At 45.8% G+C, this 21,718-nt stretch overlaps 1 protein-coding gene across 2 annotated transcripts in view; it reads left to right on the top strand.

The window, feature by feature from the left end:
• Positions 1 to 17,241, top strand: part of LOC134807286 (uncharacterized) — a 199,993-nt gene extending 182,752 nt beyond the window's left edge. The window contains exons 3-6 of one of the 2 annotated variants that reach the window (XM_063783526.1): positions 11,247 to 11,505; positions 12,985 to 13,213; positions 14,037 to 14,199; positions 16,084 to 17,241. In XM_063783526.1, coding sequence (XP_063639596.1) covers positions 11,247 to 11,505; positions 12,985 to 12,997 — 272 coding nt within the window. In that variant the 3' untranslated portion in view covers positions 12,998 to 13,213; positions 14,037 to 14,199; positions 16,084 to 17,241. Of the gene's footprint in view, positions 1 to 11,246; positions 11,930 to 12,984; positions 13,214 to 14,036; positions 14,200 to 16,083 lie in introns of those variants that run through there. The other variant, XM_063783527.1, reaches the window with a different exon arrangement.
• The last annotated feature ends 4,477 nt before the right edge of the window (positions 17,242 to 21,718 follow it).

Below are 21,718 nucleotides of genomic sequence, written 5' to 3'. Positions count from 1 at the left end.
AAATATTATTATTTAAGAAATACATTTCGTAAGGCTATAGCTGCCATAAATAGTGATTCCTCTGATGGATCTGAGAAAAGTAAAGTGAAAACTTTCCGGACAGGATTCACCATTCTAGATGCCATTAAGAACATCTGTGATTCATGAGAGAAGGCAAAAATATCCACATTCACAGGAATTTGGAAGAAGTTGATTCCAAGCCTCCTCGATGACTTTGAGGGCTTCAGGAGTTCAGTGGAGGAAATAACTGCAGATGTGGTGGAAATAGTAAGAACTAGGATTGGAAGTGGAGGCTAAAGATGTGGCTGAATTGCTGCAATCTCATGATAAAACTAACAGATGAGCAGTTGCTTCTTATGGATGAGCAAAGAAAGTGGTTTCTTGAGATGGAATCTGCTCCTGGTGAAGATGCTGTGAACATTGTTGAAATGACAACAAGGGATTTAGAATATCCCATGAACTTAGTTGATAAAGCAGTGGCAGGATTTGAGAGGATTCACTCCAGTTTTGAAAGAAGTTCTATTGTGGGTAAAATGCTATCAAACAGCACTGCATGCTACGGAGAAATCTTTCATGTAAGGAAGAATCAATCAATGTGGCAAACTTCATTGCCTTATTTTAAGAAATTGCCGCAGCCACCCCAACCTTCAGCAACCACCACTCTGATCAGTCAGCCACTGTCAACACTGAGACAAGACCCTCCACCAGCAATAAGGTTGTGACTCTCTGAAAGCTCAGATGATGATTAGCATTCTTTTAGCAATACATTATTTTAAAATTAAAGTGTGTACATTATTTTTTAGACCTAATGCTGTTGCACACTTAATAAACTACAGTATCATATAAACATAATTTTACATGTACTGGGAAACCAAAAAATTCAAGTGACTCACTCTATTGTGATATTCATTTGATTGTGGTGGTCTGGAACTAAACCTGCAATAATTCTGGGGTATGCTTGTGTTGACCTAAGGACAGTTACTTATAGGGTGAACACCAGAGAGCATTCACTGTGGAGGAGGTTTTCAACAATCAAGTTAAAAGTAAAGGTGATATTTTAAGCTGTATCTTTACTTTTTGTTTTATTTCTCAATTTGTTCAGACCCAGGCAGGAAAGAGGGTGTTATCTGTGGGAGACCTCCTCAGAAAGCCCAGTAGTATGCAATCACCTAGCCTTAAATATGCATATGGAGAGACCAAAAATGTACAGCACTATGAGGAGAAATCCATAATGATATAGGAAAAGATAGAATAGTATAGGTAATAAGTTTGGTCTAAGTGAAAGAATACAGAACTTGGCTTCCAGCTATTAGAGAACATACATTCTTTCAAGCATTCTGGCATATTTATAAAATTTTACCATGTACTAACCACAAAGCAAGTTTCAAAAAATGCCAAAAAAAATCCCAGTTCATATAATTAGACAAGATTGTTCAAGCACAATACACAATTAATTTCATAGGTATGAATTAACAAAAAATAGACAAACCATTCTACCCTCTTACATTTGGACAATATAAGCACACTTCTAGAAAATCCCTAGTTCAAAAAAGAAATCATAATGGGTGTTAGAAAGTATTTATAATAGTAACAGTGAAAACAGTAGCAATCAAACCTGTGACACATAGGCACGATGAGAGCTAAAGGATTTGAGCCAAATCCACAAAGTGAATATTTATACAATTTGATTATAATGTGGGAAAATATAAAAGTAGATTTCTTCTTTACACCTTACCAAAAAATAAATTCAGGAATAAAGACCTGAATGTAAAAAGTAAAACTCTCAATGTTTTACACAAAAATATATGCAATAGCTTATAAACTTGGGATGCGGAAGAATCCATTAGACAATACATAAAAAGTTTAAACTATTAAGGAAAAGACTGCTAAATTTGGTTGTATTAAATTGTAAAACTCCTATACAATAGAAAACTCCATAGGCCACGTTAAAAGACCAGCCACACCCAGAGAGGAGAAATTTGAGGTGCAGAGGGCAGGGAAAAGATTAATATCCAGAATACATAAAGAATTACAAGTCAGTAAGAAAAGGACAACCCAAAAGAAAAACAAACAAAGGATATTTCTGAACAATTCACAGAACAGGAAACCCAAGTGGATTATAGAATGATTTTCTCTGTGTTAGTAATTACCTAAAAGATCACTGAAATTTTATAGCTGTCAGTTTAGAAAAAAAAACAGTCTGATTACATTAAGTGTCGGCAAGAACATGGAGAAATCAGGTTTGATTTCTTGCTGATGGTCGTATATACCAGTATAATCAATTTGGAGACAGCTTAGCAATGCTTGGTAAAGGTGAAGCTGCACAAACCTTCTGACCCTGTAATTCCCCCTCCAGGGATCTCCTTCAGAACCTGTTGCACAAGTGCCCGGAAAGACATGTACGAGCATGTCTAAGGTGGCTTTGTTAGTAACAGTAAAACATGAGAAACAACCCTCACCTGTCTTAGGGAAATGTCCACAATTTTACCCATGGCAAGCCTGGAGGTCAAACAGGAGAACCAGCACTGACATGCTGCAGGTGCTTGAAGAGAATTGTCGAGGGCACACAAGGAGGGAGTGTGTTTGAAGAATGAATGGGCATCTGAATGACGGTAAAAAAGACTAGACAAAACAAATATGGAAATGTCAGCCTAGCAGAGGGTGAGCAAAGGTGTAAAGCCTGGAGCCAGCTTGGCACCTGGGGAGGCTGGCAGTACTGCTGAGGCAGAAGCGGGAGGGGTCGTGATGCTATAGGGGTGACGGGGTAAGATGGAGGACTGGGGCGGGAAAGGTGCAGAGGCCAAAGAATGAATGTTGTGTAGTGAAGTTGAGACCTCAATCCTGCAGGCCAGTAATTTCCTAACTTTTGGGCTTTATGATGCCTTTATGCTTTTAAAAATTATTGGAGACCCAAAGGATTTTGTGTTCATGTGTGTTATATAGATATTTATTATATTCAAAATTAAAACCAGGGTTATTAAGTATTTTGTTACTTATTTAAAAGTAATAGTAATAAGGCCATGACATGTTAATATAGATAACAAATTTGTATTGTCCAAGATAAAAAAAAATGTAAGAGATGTCTGGTTTGCTAGAAGATAGCTGGATTTCAATTTTTTACAATATGTTGTTTTGTTTGAAGTGTATGAAGAAAAGCTTGCCTCATATAGAGAGCTGGAAAAGGGAGAAGACTTTTTAGATCATTATGGATATTCTTTGATACCATACTAAAACTGGATAACTGGTAGTTTCTCAAAAGTTAGTTGCAATGTGGAATCTGAAGCCGTATTAACAAATGTTTCAAAATCTGTTACATTAAAATCCATTGGTCCATCGTGTACCTGAATAGACTTTTTTTAAAATGTGTGCATGATTTTGTAATATCCACTATTAGTTATTTGGAAAATATTGGCTGAGTTATGTAAATCTTCCAAATGTTAATGCATCTCATTATACAAGACCCAAAACAAACTCCACATGTTTCTTAATATCACCACCAATCTCATCAGAAAAGTCATTAAGTGTTGGGAAGCTGTCATGCTTATGGTGACAGATGCATGTTTTCCAAAATTCTCATTTTTGCTTGAAAGATCACATTTTATCATTGGCAACAAACACTGCTAGTTGTTTTCCTTGAAGTGACAAGCTCACTTTATTAATTTTTGAGATTATAACTGCCAAATACCCAAGTCTGAATAACCACAGTCTGTCTGTCAGTCATGCTTTCAAGTAAAAATGATGTTAGGTAGAAGAAAAGAAAGGTAGTTTAGCTTGCAACTCAAATGATCACACAAATGCTTTTCCGAGACAACCACTGTACTTTGGTATGTAGCAGAATCGTTTATGAGTACTTTGCATTTTGACACGCAGAATATTTAAAAGATGCTCATTGAAGGGCTGAGATTTTAAGAAGTTAATATTTTTACTGCTTCATAGTGGCATTTTTAAGTGAAACTAGCTTTTTTTTTTTCTGCAAATGCATGAGGTAAAGATACAAACACTAGGTTATAGTATAGTTTTGTTCTATGCCTTAAATTGTGCTGAGGCATCTACTGATTTGCCCACTATTGCTTTTCCACCATCATGGAAATATCAACACAGTGAAAAGGCTAAATAATCTCTTATTATTATTATGAAAATAGTTTTGACCTCAGGTACCCTCTGAAAGTGTCTTGGGGTTCCACAATATACTTTGAGAACTGTTGTTAGATAAGATGGAGACTATCAGGGAAGGACATGGCCAAATTTGCAATTTAGGAAGATCATTCTGCCAACAGCGTGGCTGATGAGTTGAATGGAATGAATCTGTGGGCAGGAGACTATGGCAATGTTCCAGGAGAGGTGATGAGGGCCCTAAACTAGAACTGAGGCTGTGGGCATAGGGAGCATGGGGATAGGAAAAACGATGAGTCCAAGATGTCTCCCAGCTTCCCTGGATGCACAGAGTATTCACAATGATGGGAAACTCAGGAGAAGAAGCAGATGGGGGCTCAGCTTTGGTTTGGTTGATACTGAGGTGCTGTTCATGGAGTATATGTCCACAGGCAGCTGTTTATATGGATCCTGAGATACATGTTTGAGAACTAAAATCAAGGAAAAGTCAAGGAAAGATAAAATCTTGGAGGGTTAGTCTTGAGCCTACAACCTACTTACTACCAAGCTTTAATGAATAGGTAGAGGAAGAGGAATCTGCAAAGGAGACTGAGAAGGAACAATAAGAAAGATAGAAGGACAACCACAGGACATTTTGTCATGGGATATGAGAGTGTTTCCAGAAGGTGAAGCCCAGTCATGGCAAATGCTATAGATACCTAAGAACTAAAAGGAGTTCCTGAAAACATAAGCACCCAGAAGCCTTTACACCAGTACATCCCCATGCCTGGAACACTGCCTGCTTCACAGTAGTTACATGTAATTCTTGTTGAATGAACAAATGAGCCCATTGGAATTTGCCATGGAGGGCACTGGGGTCATAGTGGCTTTGTGGAGTGTAGACACAAGCCTGGCACCATCTATGAAAAAAAATACAGGAAAGGAGAGGTGAGTGTACATTTTTTTTTTTTTTTTTAGGAACTTTGTTATCAAAGGAAGGGAAGAGATAAAGAGAGATCTTGCAAGCATAATGAGGTGAAGGATGGCTTATATTTAGTTAGGCTGATTTTTTTTTTTAAGAATGAGAGACTTTTAAGTATGTTTTATAAGCACTGGGGAAGGAACAAGTAGAAAGAGAAAGGTTGACAATTAATGGTAAATTATAATCCTATTATTCACAGCACCCTGCCTCCTCAACCTCCTTAGTCCCCAAAGCTACAGAAGGCTTCAAGAGACATTCTCCTTGACACAAAGTGCACTTTGGGCAAACTTTTGCCTGTGCTGGTCATCCACAAGGACAGCACTACTGAGAAATTATGCCCCTCCTGTCCCCTTCTGTCCTAGCACCAGACTGTCATTTATCTCAGCCTTTCATGACCTGGCATTTTAAAGTGAAACCAGCATTATTTTCTTCGGGTAAATGCATGAGGACTTCAAGGCATCACACCCCAGATGTAGCTCCAGAAGCTCCAGAGTCTGCCGTGCTAAGCCCAGCCATGTGCACGACTTTGAGTTCTTCAGAAGCACCACCTCTCTCTCACCTCCCAGCTTCCCTGCCCAGAGCAGTCTCCCTCCGCATGTCTAGCTGGCTAACTGCTCCTCACCCTTGAGCTCCCTGCCCTGAGCTTCCTCTGTCATTGCACACATCCCACTAGACTGCAAATTCCTCTTCTCAACCTTTCTTCCCCCACCAGTCTAGAAGCTCTGTGAAGGGAGGTACCAAGTCTTGCTCTCTGTGTGGCCCCAGTGCCCAGCACATAGTAAGGCTCGCTAAATCTATGTATTCCAAATCCCCTTTCGTCCTAACTCTCTTCATGGACAAAGACCTGGGCAGGGCAGCAGGCTCAGAAATGGAATCCAAAGCATCGCTTTAGGTTACATCGTTTCTCTGTAGAGTCTAATTTTCTCTGGCTGCTGACTGAGGCTGCACACAGCCTGCAGACTTGGAGGCAGTGAAGACTACATCATAATAACCGTCTATTAAACTTCAAAGGAAAAAAATTAAAAACATGAATGGAACTAATTGCTGGATGCCACAAATTGGTTTCTGGGCATTATAAATGGTTTAATAGTTGGTCTAGATACCACTGCGATAGGTCGCTGCCATTTACAACTACAAACACAGAGAGATGCGAAGATAACCAATACAGGCTGTGGCCTCAACAGTCACAGCTCCACAGCCGCAAGGGAAGAACTGTACCTGTTTTGAGCATTTGATATATTTATCTGTCACAAAGTAGCCAAAAATGACTCCTGTCTAACAATTACATAACCTAAACACATGGCGCCCAGGTGAAACAAACAAAACTTCACAGACTACCCTGGCTAGGAGTCAGGATGCCTGGAGGTCAGATCAGGCTCTGAAGTAACCAGCCATGTGCTCACAGGCCAGTTGCCTATTTTGAGTACTCAATGAGGCCTGATAGAATACAGCTCTCCGTGGGGTCCACATCCATGAATTCAACCCACCTCAGATGGAAGATGTTGAAAAAGTTGCATCTGTACTGAACATGTACAGACTCTTTTTTCTTGCCATTTTCCCCTCAACAATAAGGTATAATGATTTATATAGCATTACACTGTATTGGGTATTATAAGTAACCTAGAGATGATGTAAAGTATATGGAGGAAGTGCATAGGTTATTGCAAATACTGTGCCATTTTATATCAGGGACTTGGGCATCTGTGGATTTTGGTATCCTGGGAAGGTGCTAAGATGAATCCTCTAGGGACACCAAAGAATGACTGTACTTGAGCTCATGCATTCACTTATTCATTTAATCAGCCTGGATTTATTAAATACCTACTACATTCCTGGCACAACACTACGTACGGGGGCTGCCTTGAGATTCCAGTCCACCATGAGGCTCATGCCAAAGAACACGATGTGGTGATGCTATTGAGGTATGCACGGGTGCCATCAGGGGAGGTACGGAAGGAGTAACTAAAACTCAGCAGAGGGAAAACACGTGAAGTCTCAAGAGGGAGAGATCTTTGAATTGGGCTTTAAATGATAAATACGAGTTTGTCAGGCAGGGAAGAAGGAAACGCCATTCAAAATGACAGGAACAGGGCATCAAAGATACATGAAAAAGAAATGTTCAGAGAACAGTGAGTGTTAGGTGGGTGTGGTTAGAGGAGAGGAACCTGTTAGGTTCAGTTAGGGAGGTCTGGGAGGTGTCTGGGCACTCTCTTGTAGGCAATAGTCAGTGGTACTCACACTTTAGTGTGTACCAGCATTACCGGGAGGGCTTGTTAAAACACAGATTGCTGGGCCCCTCTCCCATAGTTTCTGATTTAGCAGCACTGGGGCAAGGCCTGAGGATTGGCATCTCTATTAAGCTCCCAGGTGATGCTGCTTCTGCCAGTCCTGGGACCACACTCAGGGAGCCACTGCGCTAGGGAGTCCTCCCTTCTGATGCTTGTATGTCTGGGTCTGTTGAGGCAAGTAGTCCGCACCACATAGAGCAGATTGGAAGGGGACAGGCTGAAGGCAGAGTGGCATCCAGAAGGCTTGTAGAAGCTCATAGAAACAAAACTCCTGCCAACTTTCGCAACTCAAGAGTCCCTGACTCATCTTAAACCCTAATGTTTGTTTCCTTTATTTAGCCTGTTACTGGTACCTCAAATTTTTACTAACAGCTTTTCTCATTTGGATTATGAATTGCAAATACTTCTTGAAGGGGCCGCAGATGAAACTGCAATCAGGGCTTTACTATAGAGTGGTAATGTAATTATGGGAGTCTTTCCATGCAGAGCTGCATGAGATGATGGTCATTTCTAATGTGCTGGGAGGGCAGATTCACTCCTGGCTGTACCGTACCCTGATGGCACACTGTTACCCAAGTCACTTCACCTCCCCGAGTCTCAGTCTCAGTCTACTCTTTGGTAAAATTGTGGATAATAACACCTGCCACAGTGAGAAAATGTGTGTAAGAGCTTTTGGAATATACCAAGTGCTAAACAGAAATGCTAACATATATGCGCATACACACATATATTCTTATGGTACATCTTTTAGCATATTGAAAACTTCAGAAGACTCTTAATGAATCTAAGGTTTGTCAAGCCTGTTGGGTTGTTGCTTTGTGTGTGTATGAGAGAGACACACAGAGAGACAGAGTAAGACAGAGAGCAGGAGAGGTAAGAAAGGAGTGAGACAGAATATGTCAGAGTGAAAGGCGGAGGTTGATGTTAATTCCAATTTTAGCATTGGCCTTTTGGTCTATATTTACAATAACTTTTCACAAGATTCCTAAGTTAAAACAGGTCAGGATTTGGAAACCTTACAGTAGGGATTTCTCCTTGTTATCAAATAGAAAAAAAAATCCTTCCTTGGGTCTTTAGGGACTTCCTAGGCTCTCTCTGGATATTTGCACTGTTTTCCACAAACCCCAAAACAGGCAGTATTGATCAGGCCCAGACTGAATGCACCTAATCCCTTTAAACAAATACATGTCTAGCCAGTTCTGGGAAACCTTTTCTTAACCTTGGTGTAATTCTCCACCTCCAGGATATTGACAGGCCAGGTTTAAAGGGCTCCTTTAACTAAATGTGATTGAAGTTTTCCTTTCATTGGGAAGGGGTGCACAGAGGATGTAACATGTTATTCTGGAGTACCTTGGCAGGCGCACCCTGGAACAGCAAGCTATCAGCTTACCCACAAGTGAACCATTCCCCAGGTGGCATGGTTAATCACAGCAGCTTCACCATGGTAAAAGACAAACAATGTCCTTTCTGTCTTGTCCCAAGGAAAAGAAAGACGACATCTACCAATTTGTAAGAGGATAATTTCCTAATTACCCCATGAAGTTTGTTTTTTTCTGGTGGGTCCTTAAATCAGGCTGAAAAGAGTGAAATCGGATCCTTCCTTTCGAGATGAAAAGCGTTATTGACAGCATTAGGTTTTCGCAGTGTCTCCCTCTACAACTGAAGGAAGAATCTGCTCATCTCCATCGCAGTAGTCTTGGAGGCAGCTGCAGCATGTGCAGGAGAAGGTCCCGAATGGAAAGGCTGGGGCTGGTGGACTTCAGCTTGATCACAACATCGTTGTTTAATTACTTGGAAAAGCTCCCTCCGGAGTGAGTGGAGGCCCCGACGGAATACATGAATCACAACATATTGACTCCTGAATGTTTTAGAAATGAAGCTTGCCTTAATTTTCGGCAGCCATTAAATTCTCCTCAAGGCATTTTGTGAAAAAAGGAGGGGTGTTCTGGTGGTGATTATCAAACCATAACCACCCTCAGCCACACCTGGGGCACTCCCAGACTGTTGGATGCTAGTCAGGAGACGAAACGAACGTTTCTGTAGCACCTATCATGTGCTCCAGAACTTTTCAGCCTCCTGCCTGACTTCTTGCAACAATCCTGCGAGGCAAGTGGAATAGCTGCTGTTTCAAAGTGAGGAAACTGAAGCTCAAAGTCCCAATTCCCAAAGGGAGGAGCTGAAGAAGAGCGCCAGTCTCACCCCATCATTCCGTGTCCTTCCAGAAGGAAGAGGCCACCCTGGTAGCTCTCTATTTCCAGAATTCTGCTGCTTTCGTCTTCCTGTCTCCCACTCTGACTGCTGGGGCGCTTACACACAGGAGCCAGCAGGAAACAGACAAAGGGGAGAAGGTGTAAACACGAGCAGGGAGGAAAACTTGGCACAAGCTGGATGTGAGAAGGATTGGCATTGCCGGGGACGCCAGGGCTGGTACCAAGAACAGAGGAGACGGTGAAATGTGGCCTTGTCCTTTCTCCAGTTCCAGAAGGGCCGGCCTGCCTCCATTCCTAGAGTCCATTGATTAACTCAACAGCTGTTTATTAAGCATCTACTGTGTCCCCAGTACTTCAATGGGCACTGGGAATACAGCAGCCATCAAACAAAGCTCCCTCCCCCACGGAGCTTACGTTCTAGGGGAGTTTCTATCTAGCGGCTTCAGGCAGTCCTCTGGCGGCTTAGAATGAGGTTCCCCTGGACACGCACAAGCGCAGACACACATGCGCTCATATATGTGTGCACTCACATGCACTTACCCGCGCGCGCACACGCACTGCCCCGTCTTGCCACCCTTTCTCTAGCCAAGCACCTGAAGCAGAGGCGCAGGCGGATGGCCCTGAACATGTGCGCGAGGAGCAGGCCAACCCCGAGGCAGCCACCGGCGTCTCAAGGCCCGCGCAGTCGGGGCGGGGCGCAGCTGGGCGGTGTCCTGGGAGGGAAGGAGGCTGCGCGGAGCCCCCGGAGCCCCAGCCCCGCGTAGTTACACCTGCCCGCGCTCGCTCTCGGGGCACAGCGGGGCTCTTCCTCCAGGGGCTTGCGGTGGAGCAGGCGGTGTCAACCCCTCCAGGCTCCCGCTGGCCCACATCCGCCACCCGCCTTTGCCTCTTAGCCCCCCAGACCCACACGGGCTTCTCCTCCCAGGCATGGCCACGCTGACTGATTCCTCCCTCCTCTACTGATTTCTGGGGCCCAGCCTGGAGGGAGAAAAGTGGGAAGGTGTCCACCTGCGCCAGCCTTGGTGTTTGGGTGAGACACAGGTGGAAAACAATTACAGGGCTCTTTGGAAACAGCCTCGGCCCTGGAACTGTGGCAGAAACTTGGACTCGGTGGCCTGAAACCAGGCTGAGGAGCACGGTCAGGCAGTGCGGACCTGTCCCTCGGGGCTGATTAATTAGACACTCCTTCCTTCCGAAGCCTTTTGGTTGGCTGTTTGTTTGTTTCCAAGGCTAGCAACCGCCTACCACCACTTCTCACACATGCTTTCCCTAACGCGAGGCTGCGCGCAGGACGGCGTGCACTTTCCTCCTCCCTCTCAGCTTCTCCCATGCTCTCTCAATCTCTGGTAGGCAACTCCCTACCAGGCCACCTTTGTTTCCCTGGGCCAGTTAGCACCTTCGAGAGGTTCTCCTGTGGCCATGCCCACCTGCCTGTCCTCTCCAGGAGAAAGAGAGAGTGGCAGAGCAGGAGGAGGGTCCCCACCTCCATAGGACAGCTGGCTTAGCTCTGCAGAGCCCCTGTGGCTGGGAGGGTGTGTGTTAGGGCCCCATGGGGTCAGGGTACAGGCAGGCTTTCCGGGCAGGTGGGCCTGCCTCAGTCCCATCCTGCACCCCCTGTGGATCAACGTCAACAGCAAGAGACTCACACAGGGTCTGCTTCTCTCTCCTTGGCAGGTACAAGAGAACTCTGCATTTGTCTTCTGCCCACAACTTCGTTGAAGAAGTGGAGAGGCCAAGCAACTCCAAGGCTGTTTGGAAGGAGAGCTGGGCTCTGCCTCCTGGGAGAGTTGGAGGACATTTCTTCTCTGCGGAGTGTGAAGGGAGGACTGCCCTATTCCTTGTCTGCTAGTGCTTGCCCCTGGGAGCCAGTGCATCTTATCCCTTTTAATTCTCACTGGCTCCCAGGGGCACGTATTACCATCCCATTTTACGGGTGAGGAGACAGAGTTTCAGAGAGTTGTTCCTGTATAGCTGTAAATATGGGAGGCCGAATAGGATGGGTTACATCACCTGCAACTAGTTTTATGGCCAACAGCAATTCATTTTCCTGGTTCTTGCAAAGTGGTGGATAAGGCTGGGAATTAGGATGCCCTCCTTCTACTCTAGTCATGCCAGTTTGGCCTCTGCTCTATAAACAGCCCTTGTTCTTTTTTGTCTCCTAGATTCTCTCACGTAGCTTCCCCAACTTGGAATGCCACTCTCCCTCCCACCAGTTCAACTCCTGCATACCTGAAAGGCCCAGCTAACAAACCTCTTCCCACAGGAAGCTTCCCTGCCCACTCTAGCTCTTGGCCATCTCTCCCTACTCTAACTCTAACAATTGCATTCTGTGCCATAAAATCAAACTCTTCATGACAGTACTGCCTTTTATGATTTGCTCATTGTTTCCATTTCATTCGTCTCATTCCATCAGCCAGACTGATCCGTGTAAGGGCAGGGACCGAGCATGGACACTTCCCCTAGATGCCCCACTGTTTCCAGCTGAGTGCTGCCATAAAGTTGCACTCGGTGACTCTTATTTGGCTAACATTCTAAACATGAGCCAAGGATCTTTGCTACAAGACAGTGAGGGGTGGTATTATTGGGCTTTCAACCATTAATCGGCTAGCAGCAACTTCCCCTCACTTGGTGGCCAGCCTGCCTGGTTCCTCCAGACTGTCAAGAAGGATTGCACCTGAGTTAGCTGAGAAAGAGAGACAGAGCTTAATTGTATGCTCTGTTCACACTAAGGCACCCAAGGACTACTTAGACCAGAAGCGTGGGCAGGTGTAACCACGTGGGGCTGGGGCTCCGGGGGCTCTGTGCAGCCTCCTTCCCTCCCAGGTATGTGACGATTGAGGATAAGTAAGTGAAATGCAAACAGTTATATACATAACAAACAATCTGGTCTAAAGTTGAAAACCACAAGGTGAATTATCGGAGTATTTCTTTCTGGGGCCCAGCCTGGAAGGAGAAGAGACGGAAGGTGTCCACCTGCGCCAGCCGTGGTGTTTGGGTGAGGCACAGGTTGAAAGCAATTACAGGGCTCTTGGGAAACAGCCTCGGCCCTGGAACTGTGGCAAGAACTTGGACTCGGTGGCCTGGTTTCAAATTATTGGAGTACTCTTTTTGGAATATTTCTGTGCTTTCTGTTGAAAGTTTGAGGCTGTTCAATGACATTATCTAAGGCCAAGCCCTTTTTCCTGTTACCTTCTCAGCATACATGAGTGGTCATTTCTTACCTCTACAGCTTATAACATGTTTTCACATCTGTCATCCCATTTACTTCTTACAAGACTTTGGAAGGGAATAACAGTAACAATAACAATGTTAATAAAAATGTTGATATTTATTAAATACTTCCATGTTCTAGGCATCAAGGGCACTAAGGGCTTTATGTGTATTAATTGGTTTGTTCCTTACCGTTTTACAGATGCAGAAACTGAGGCACTGAGAATAATGATTTGAGACCATACAATCTTCCAAGTGGCAAAGCCTGGGCTTGAACCAGGTCTCCTGACCTACAGCTTGGCAGAGAGAGGGACAACCACCATGTCCCCTTGCCTGTGGCTGCATCCAGTGCCGATTTAACTCAGCACTTGCAGGAAGCCCCTTTCTCACCCTGGCCCCAGGCTTGTTCCTGGGGAAGATTTAGTGATTGGGTTGGTATCCTGAACTCAAGGGAGGGAGACAGGAGAACTGGGCTTAGCTTGGTCATTCCCTTAACCTCTCCAAGCCAAAATTTTGTTATCTGCAAATTAGGAATGATGGTTCTAAAATATCTGATAGGCCTGTTGGAAGCATCTCATGAGACAGCGTAAATATAAAGCACTTGTAATCAAATTCCCCTCCTCTTCCCTTTCCCTGCTGTTCCAGGGAGCGTTGCATGTATAGACACAGGGTTTATTGTTGAATTGACACATTTATTTGCTGGGCCACATTACTGAATATAATAAGGCAAGACCCACTGAAAGGAACTCTGACTTCTGGTATCCCCTGGGAAGGAGGCCTGTCTTCAGTGTGGAAGTAAGATCTCAGAAAGTAGGTCGTGGGTGGGAGAGAGACATCTGGCTCCTTGGCCTCTTTCTCTCCAGCCTGGACCTTGTGGACTCTAGACAGGCTGGAGGATATCCTTTGCAGGCAAGTGGGGCTGGGCAGAGAGCCTCTCTGTGTGGGCCACAGGGTGCGGCAGTCACCTTAAGAGTTACTTGCATGTTATTCCCCACTTGAGTTACATCTTGTTTAAAAGCTCCAGCCTGGTCTCAGCCGCGCCACTGAGGACAACAGGATATTCAAGTCTGGGCTTTTGGGGTAAGCAAGAACAGCAGTGCATGCTGGTCAGCAGGGTGTGCTGCCAGTGGTGTGTGTTGGTGGGAATGTCCCCAAGGCAAAGGGGGACCAAGAGCAGAGGTAGGAGATATGGCCACCCAAGTGGAGATCCTCCCTCCCTGCCAGCACTCCTTTGGTCAACAAACTGCATTCCAGGTCTTACTGAAGGGGCTCTTGAGTGCTGAGAGCTCCACGAGAGGAAGAAGATGCCTGGGTGCTGAGTAAGGAAACTGACATGGAACACCTGCCTTCCACCAGGCAGGGCTGCTGGGAACACCGTGGGCATTTTCTCACTTCATTTTCACAATGACCCTACGAGGTAGGTGCTGTGACTTTCTCCCGTGTTTGGGGAAACTTGGCCTTGGAGAGGTTAGCTGGTGCACCCCAGGGGCCAGGCCGTGGGTGACCAGGCCGGGATCCAAAGCCAGGTCTGTGGGACTCACCTGCTGGTGCCGTCTCCACACACCCTGCAGTGTGCCCGGGGTGGCTTGGCCTGCTGTGGCCCTTTGTTTCTCTTTGAGAGAAGGGAGGGAATGTTTATTTCACTAACTGGGATGGTGAGATCATTATCACCCTCAAAAAGCATGTATTAAATCCCTAATAGTTCATGGCACTGAGCACAGGACTGAATTATTTTGTATACAAAAATAATTAACAGAAGGACACAGATAGGGTCTCTGCCTTCTGGGAACACAGGATCCCCAGCACGTGAAGGTGAACTCAAGTGCCATGCCTGTAAAGCCAAGGCCGTGGTGCCATTCTTAGGAAGCCTGATGACCTGTGTGACTTTGGGCAGTTCCTCACTCTCTCCAAGCTTTCTCCAGGCTTGCCACATGGTGAGATAATATATGGAAAGCACTTAGCAAGTACCCAACATATACTGTACATTCTCAATCATCAACAACTATTATTACAGCCATTGGGTAGATGGCTTATACCCAAAATGGATTTAGGGATGAGGGAAAGGTTTATGGTTAAACACTTTTTTAGGGGGCGGTGGGGGGTAGAGTCTCATTCTGTTGCCCAGGCTGGAATACAGTGGAGAGAACATGGTTCACCTGCAGCCTCTACCTCCTGGGCTCAAGCAATCCTCCCACCTCAGCCTTCTGAGTAGCTGGGACCACAAGTGCATGCTACCATCCCTGAGTAATTTTTTAATTTTTCTGTAGAGTCAGGGCCTCACCATGTTGCCCAGGCTGGTCTCGAACTCCTGGGTTCAAGTGATCCTCCTGCTTTGGCTTCCCAAAGCGTTGGGATTACAGGTGTGAGAGACCGTGCCTGGCCAGAAAGAAGACCCTTGATTGCACAGTGGAGGCGCCCTTTCCCTACTCCACTGCTCTGTGGCTGTGGAAAGGCTACAGGGCTCTTGTTTTTCTTACAAGAAAATGTTCTCATTCTTCTGAGGTAAGGAGGGCTCAGCCTTTATGGAGCAATCCTTCAAGTGTCTGTCTCTTAGTCACTGGTCTTTAGTTCTTTATTCTGGAGAGATGTGTGGCTTTCCTGAGACAAAAGAGGTGAAGGAACTGTGCAGGCTAGAGCTATTAGTGACCTGCATACAGTAACATTGTGCACATGTACCCTAGAACTTAAAATATAATAAAAATAAACAAAAAATAAAAAAAAGAACTCAATAAGTGCTGACTGACTGGGATACCAGGGTGAGGGGTGCCCAGTTTCCCCAGACCTACAAAGGAGCCTGCTGTCCTTTCAGTATTTGCCTGAGGGACAAAATGACAGAGCCGCGAACCCATCAGGTAAGACATCTGGGGCTGCCAGGGCTGCACATGCAGACGGAGGGCTCCCAGAGGAGCTTTCACCCTGTGAGGTCCTGCAGTGTGCACCCTTTGCCGTGCACAGCTGGACAGGGAGTGACTGAGGAGCCCCAGTAACACAAGGGCACATCCTTTGGAAAATCTCTTTTGTTTCTTCCTGGCAGAGGCCGGGTAAGACACAAGCTTCGTGCTTAATGGCCTGTCAGGGGGGAAAAAAATCCACAGCAGTAGAGAGAAAAAGATTAAACTAATAATAAAACCAAACCCAAACATCACCGCCCTCCCGCCCCTCCGCCCCAGCCCACACCTGACACTGTGAGCTGTCTTCCAGCCAGTTCCCCTCCCAGGCAAATAATATTTATTCCATGAGGCCCTGACACACCGGTCCTCAATAAGACAATGCTTCATTGTTTCTTCTTTCCCCCCTGCAGCAAACCATGGGCTGCCGCAGAAGACGTGAAAAGGGAAAGGAGCGAGGTTGCTGCTCTTCTCGTGGGACCAGCTCCGGGTGCTGTCAAAACAAGCCTGAGATAAGGGCGGGCGAGGGGTGGCAGGCTCAGAGATTAGCGCTGCTACTGCCCAACCTGCTCAGAAAGTTTCATTCTTTTAGCAAAGTTCCTGGCAGCTGTGACCACTTAAACGGCTTTTGCTTCCATTAAACAGGAGACTCATTAAGTCATGGAGCTTAAAACAGCTCTAAAGGGCCCAGTAGTCATTCCTCAGTGAAAAGTGCCAATTCATTGCTTGGTAGATTAAAAAAAAACCTGGAGGTTCGCAGTCAGAGGTGAGTTTCTGTAGCATTGGGGTTGACGGTTGACCTCAAGGTGACCTTGTGCTAAAAAACGGTCTTGTGTGAGTCAAAGAGGCCTGCAGTGGTGGTGCAGTGAGAAGAGGGAAGGTTCAGACACAGAGAGGAATCGGATTGTCAGTTTCCCCAGGTTCTCAGCAGCTGCCCTGTCTGTTCAGACCTGAAAGGTCCAGACAGATGTCTTATCGACGTTAGGGTTTATCAATACGTTTATCAATGGGATGTATGTTGCAGGCCGAGACAGTTTGTGTTTTCCCAGTCCAAGTTTACTTCCTCGTGGATCAGCCACAGCCATCAGGGGCAGGACAAGTCGCGCCTTGAAACTAGGGATGGTGTCCCTTTCTTCTTTGAGCAGTGCCTGTAGACAATTTACAGAAAGGAGGGGAACAAATGATAACCCCAGGGGCTGACCTACATTGCCCTCTTTCATAGGGGAGCCCACCCCTCACTCAGCAATGGTCCAAAGTGGCTAAACCAGCCAGTAGGCGGGAACATCGTGACTGCTCACGAGGGCAAAGTGGGCCAGGTGCAGTGGCTCACACCTGTAAGTCTAGCACTTTGGGAGGCTGAGGTGGGCAGATTGCCTGAGCTAAGGGAGTTTAAGACCAGCCAGCCTGGGCACATGGTGAAACCCCATCTCTACTAAAATACAAAAAATTAGCTGGGCATGGTGGTGCGTGCTTGTAGTCCCAGCTACTCGGGAGGCTGAGGCATGAGAATTGCTTGAACCTGGAAGCGGAGGTTGCAGTCAGCCTGGGTGACAGAGCGAGATTCTGTCTCCAAAACAAACAACAACAAAAAACAAAAACCAAAACCAAGGAACAAGGGCAAAGTGAAGACCTGTTTCTGGGGAGTACTCACTGGCTTTCCAAAAGCTTTCATTTATTCTAACTCATAATTAGGTGGAGTGAGCAGGGAAGGTATTACTATCCCCATTTTACGGCTGAAGAAACTGAGGTTCAAGAAAGTTAAGCGACACCTAAGCAAGCATCTCAAACCCCGGGACTTTTGGTTCCTAGCCTGGTGCTCTTACTACGTTAACACTGTGAGCTTTATCCTAGGTGGCTGTGGAACTCCAGGACTCAACTTCCAGCCTGGTCTCTGTCCACCTTGCCAGCATCCCCTTTTCACTTGTCAGGACCCAGCCAGACTACCTGCTTCACTAGAGGCCTGGCATTGGAAGCCAATCAGCGGAAAGATGAAAAGAGTTTTTCTCCCTGCCCATTTCACTGAGGTCAGAAAGCAGCTAGGAGAAGAATGAAAAAGTTTGGGGTGGATATCTTTCCCTGCAAGAGAGAGTGCCCCTTCCTTAAGTTGTCTCATCAGCAGTTTCACTCTTTCCTGGGGCTGACTGGGAGGAACTGATTGCATCTGCACAGAACCATGAACATAGATTGTGGGAACTGAGGTAGGACTTTTGCCAAAGGGAACTCCAGGAATACTTGGCTCCCTGCAACTCCAGTGTGAGGGACATGCAGCCTCACGGCTACCCGGTGGATAACGAGCGTTCTGGAAATACCACTCCATACAAGAATTCTGATGGGCTCTGGGATCCAGGACTAAAGAGGCTTGATCCTGGCTGGAAAACCTGGGGTAACTGGCAGTCTGGCTTATCCCATGTGGGATTACTCAGCCTGTAAAAGTTCTATTTATTTGTTAAGGGAGGGCAGATCCATATCCCATCTGTTGACACCTGGACGGCAGAGGAGCAAGCACTGCACCGCCTTGCCCATCAGCGCCCTGGCGGTGGCACTCCCTGCCAAGCTGCTGTGGTGGCTGGGAAGAACACCTGGTGGGTGAGTGAGTGATGGGAGAGCCTCCCACTGGCAGCTGCCGACCTGCCGAGAGCCATGATCGTCACTCAGTGGAATGGAAGGCCCAGGCAAGTAGGCTGAGAGCACGGCTCCAAACACGTTTCCCTCACATACATGCCCCAGAGTGGGCCTGACCTTGTCAGTGAAACCAGGCTCACCAGCTCCCAGAAGCTGCCTCTCCAAGAGTGTCTCGGAGGTTTCCCAGCATTTCTTTTCAGGCTGTGTTAGTTTTGGCTCCAAGACCAAATAAGTAGAAAATTCGAGAGGTTTTAAATCTTCAATTCCAATGCCGAGCAGGGCCCACCCACACTTTAACTGTGATGTCTTTCTGTGGTTTCAGTTCAGAGGTCAGAAGAGCAGAGAGGAGGAGCTACCTAAAGTTTTAGAGGGGGAGATTCACCTGGTTTCAAGGCGCTGTCAAAAAACAGAATTAGTGTGAGAACGACTGGCATTTGCAAAGAGCACAGGATCTGTGCTGAAGATACAAGCCTTCCAAAGCTGGCACCAGCATAAATCAACTGTGCAACCTTGAGCAACTGAAACAGACCTTCTGGATCTCCATTTCCTCACCAAGAAACAAAAGAAGTTGGATCGATGCTCTCCCAGGGCCCTTTCTAGTTCAACCTTTTATGATTATACAACTACTCTCAGCACTGATGTCCTTTATTTACAAAGAAAATAGCATTGGCACACCTCAGGTAGGACATGTGCTTGAGTTGTTCTTTCTGCTGTGCTGAGAGGTTCTCAGTGCTCCACCCCCACACCTGCCCATCCCCTTTGCCCACCAGTTTCCATGCAAGAAGTCTTGCCCCGTGGCCTCTGCTGTCCTCTAGAGTCCCTCAGAGGATGCCATCCAATGGCCACAACAGGGCTCGCAGGTCTAGGTCTCAATTCTGACCTCAGGAACTGACTTGGGTGGTTGCAGGCAGAACTTAGCTTCTCTGGGCCTCATCTACCGAATGGGATAAATCGTCCATCCTGGGAAAACACTCTGAGACGCTTTGGTGAGAAAAGCAAGAGGCGCGTGAAGCGGCCCTGTTGTGGAGGCTGAGGATCTCAATTCCAGAGTCTTTGAGAATTAGTGGCCCTTTACTAATGGGCTGCACACCCAACAGAACGTTGTTGATTTCCCAGTTTACGTGGAACTAAACCCTGCTGGCAGATGCTGGGTGACTTATTCACATGCATTGTGAACTTGGATCAAGACTCCTTCTTTTTGGATTAGTTCTGAGCCTGGTTTTAAAGCATCTTGCTGGAACAGTGAGTGGTTTTGCAATGCATTCAGCGAGCCCTTTACAAGCTCACTCATCAGGCCTTGGGGAACGAGGCTTACTTCAACCAGCTCAGCTTGGATGCCACGCTAGAGGCTGCTGAGTCACACAGGCAGAGCCCGTTACCTGCCAAACGTGGCTTTTCTGGATCCACCTTTCCGGTGTGATGAACTCATAGGATTAATCTGAGAGCTTGTCCCTTCTCTTCTCTCTTCACTCTCTCCTTTCCCGTTGCCCTCACCTGCAGCTGTTGCCCCTCAGGTGAGAGCACCTGAGCTGGAAAAGGGGGGGCAATGAGTCTCAGGCTCCAAGAGCTTCTCTCTGAAACATGCCAGGAAATGGCCTAATCGCCCTAGGGATGAAGGGGCCCCACTTTGCAAGAGATCCCTGAATGGAGATGGGAATTAATGGAGAGCATCCTTCAGAACCATTCAGAACTACTTGGATGTTACTGAATCTGCCAAGTCCTCTCAGGCCTCTGTAGCTTTGAACTTCTATTTCTTCTGGCCAGAATTCTCTTCCATCCTCACCTGCCTGGTTAGTTCTTACCTATTCTTTATGATTCACCTCCTCCAGGAAGTGAACAATTTATTCAGTAAGTATTTATGAAGCACCTATATGCACTAGGCACTGTTCCAGAAGTTGGGATACAATAGTGAACAAAATAGCCCCAAACTCCAGCCTTCCATCCAAGGACAGTGTGATTGACTGTCAAATGTGGCTGAAAGGTCAAGGATTGGAGAACCAACCACAGAATCTGGCAGCACAGAGGTCACTGGTGGCCTTGTCGAGGGCAGTTTGAAAGGTTCTAGACAGAACTGGAGAAGAGAAATGAGAGATAGTCCATATCAACAACTCTTTTGAGGAATTTTGTTAGAAAGGTGATCAGAGAGATAGAGGAAAATGTGCAAGTCAGTTGTTTAAAAATTGACTTGACTCGTTCATTGGTTACTTAAGAAACTATGGAGGCCATTGCCACATATTTTGAGAGCTTAGTCCAAGGCCAGGAGAGGAGATTGGGAAAAAGTGGTTTTCATTTTCTTTCCATTAGCCCTTGTCCGTGAGCCCCCATCCCAGTTCTGCCTTCTGTCCTTTACTCAATGGTGACAGATGTGGTCATTTTTACTTCAATATCTTCTGCAGACTTTAGCAGACCAAGGAGACTCCTAACCATATCATACTGGATGCCTGTCTACAGTGCCACATCAGCTCTTTTCTAGAAGTCTGGCATTTGGCTACATAAATCATTGAGAATGCCTGATTTGTGTGTAATAATGTAATCTTGTGATTTTTATGGTGAAGTGACATCACTTCTATGGTAGGCACAATACGGTTCACAATTGTTTATAATACTTAACCAGTAAGAATGTTGCATCAAGGAACTATTTAAATAGTGTTTAAGTGTCTGGAGATTAGTGCCAGGTTCTTGGTCTTTCTATGAATATTCAAATGATGGCTACTGTTTTTCCAAGTATAATAGAGCCCGCATCTCTTGAAAGACATGGCTTTCATTCTTGCGGAAGATGGGGTATCTATGCCTCGCACTATATATAAATCAGTGAGAACCCATCCAAATGTATTACAAACTTTAGCTGAATTCCGATAGGACACAACAGTAACCAATAACGTCAATCCTCTAAATAATAACATTAAGATGGAAATGGTTGACTTGTGTTGGAGTTGACTGGGGATGGCTTTTCCTCATAGGAGGCACATGGTGTCCTTTTAGAACCTCTGCATTATAACACACAAGTAGATATCACCCATCCCTTCACATCCTGATAATCTACAGTGAGCTTTGAGGTCAGTCAGGTCTATATTAAAATTCCTACTTGGCTGTTTAACTGAGATGAGGAGCGAGTTACTTAACCTCTGTGAACTTCAGTTTCCTTATCTATAAAATGAGAATGCTAACATCTACCTCACAGTGTTATTGTGAAGTTTAGCTTAAATATGAGTGTCAATCACCTGGCATAGAATAATTAGTATTATTAGCAATACTGCTAGGGAATGAAGGGGCTTGGTGCTGGTGTGATGGGCATAGCAACATTCCTAGGGGTAGGGTGAGAGGGGCTGACCTCTCCGCTCTTCCCTTTGCTAGAAATTCTATCCGCAGATGGAGACAGGCTTGTCAGTGACCCACATCATCCATCCACTTTGGCTTTCACACATT

Source organism: Pan troglodytes, chromosome 9 (genome assembly GCF_028858775.2).
Source record: "Pan troglodytes isolate AG18354 chromosome 9, NHGRI_mPanTro3-v2.0_pri, whole genome shotgun sequence".
NCBI lineage: Eukaryota > Metazoa > Chordata > Mammalia > Primates > Hominidae > Pan > Pan troglodytes.
The sequence above is the reverse complement of the archived record's forward strand: the minus strand, read 5'-3'. Positions and strand labels throughout refer to the sequence as shown.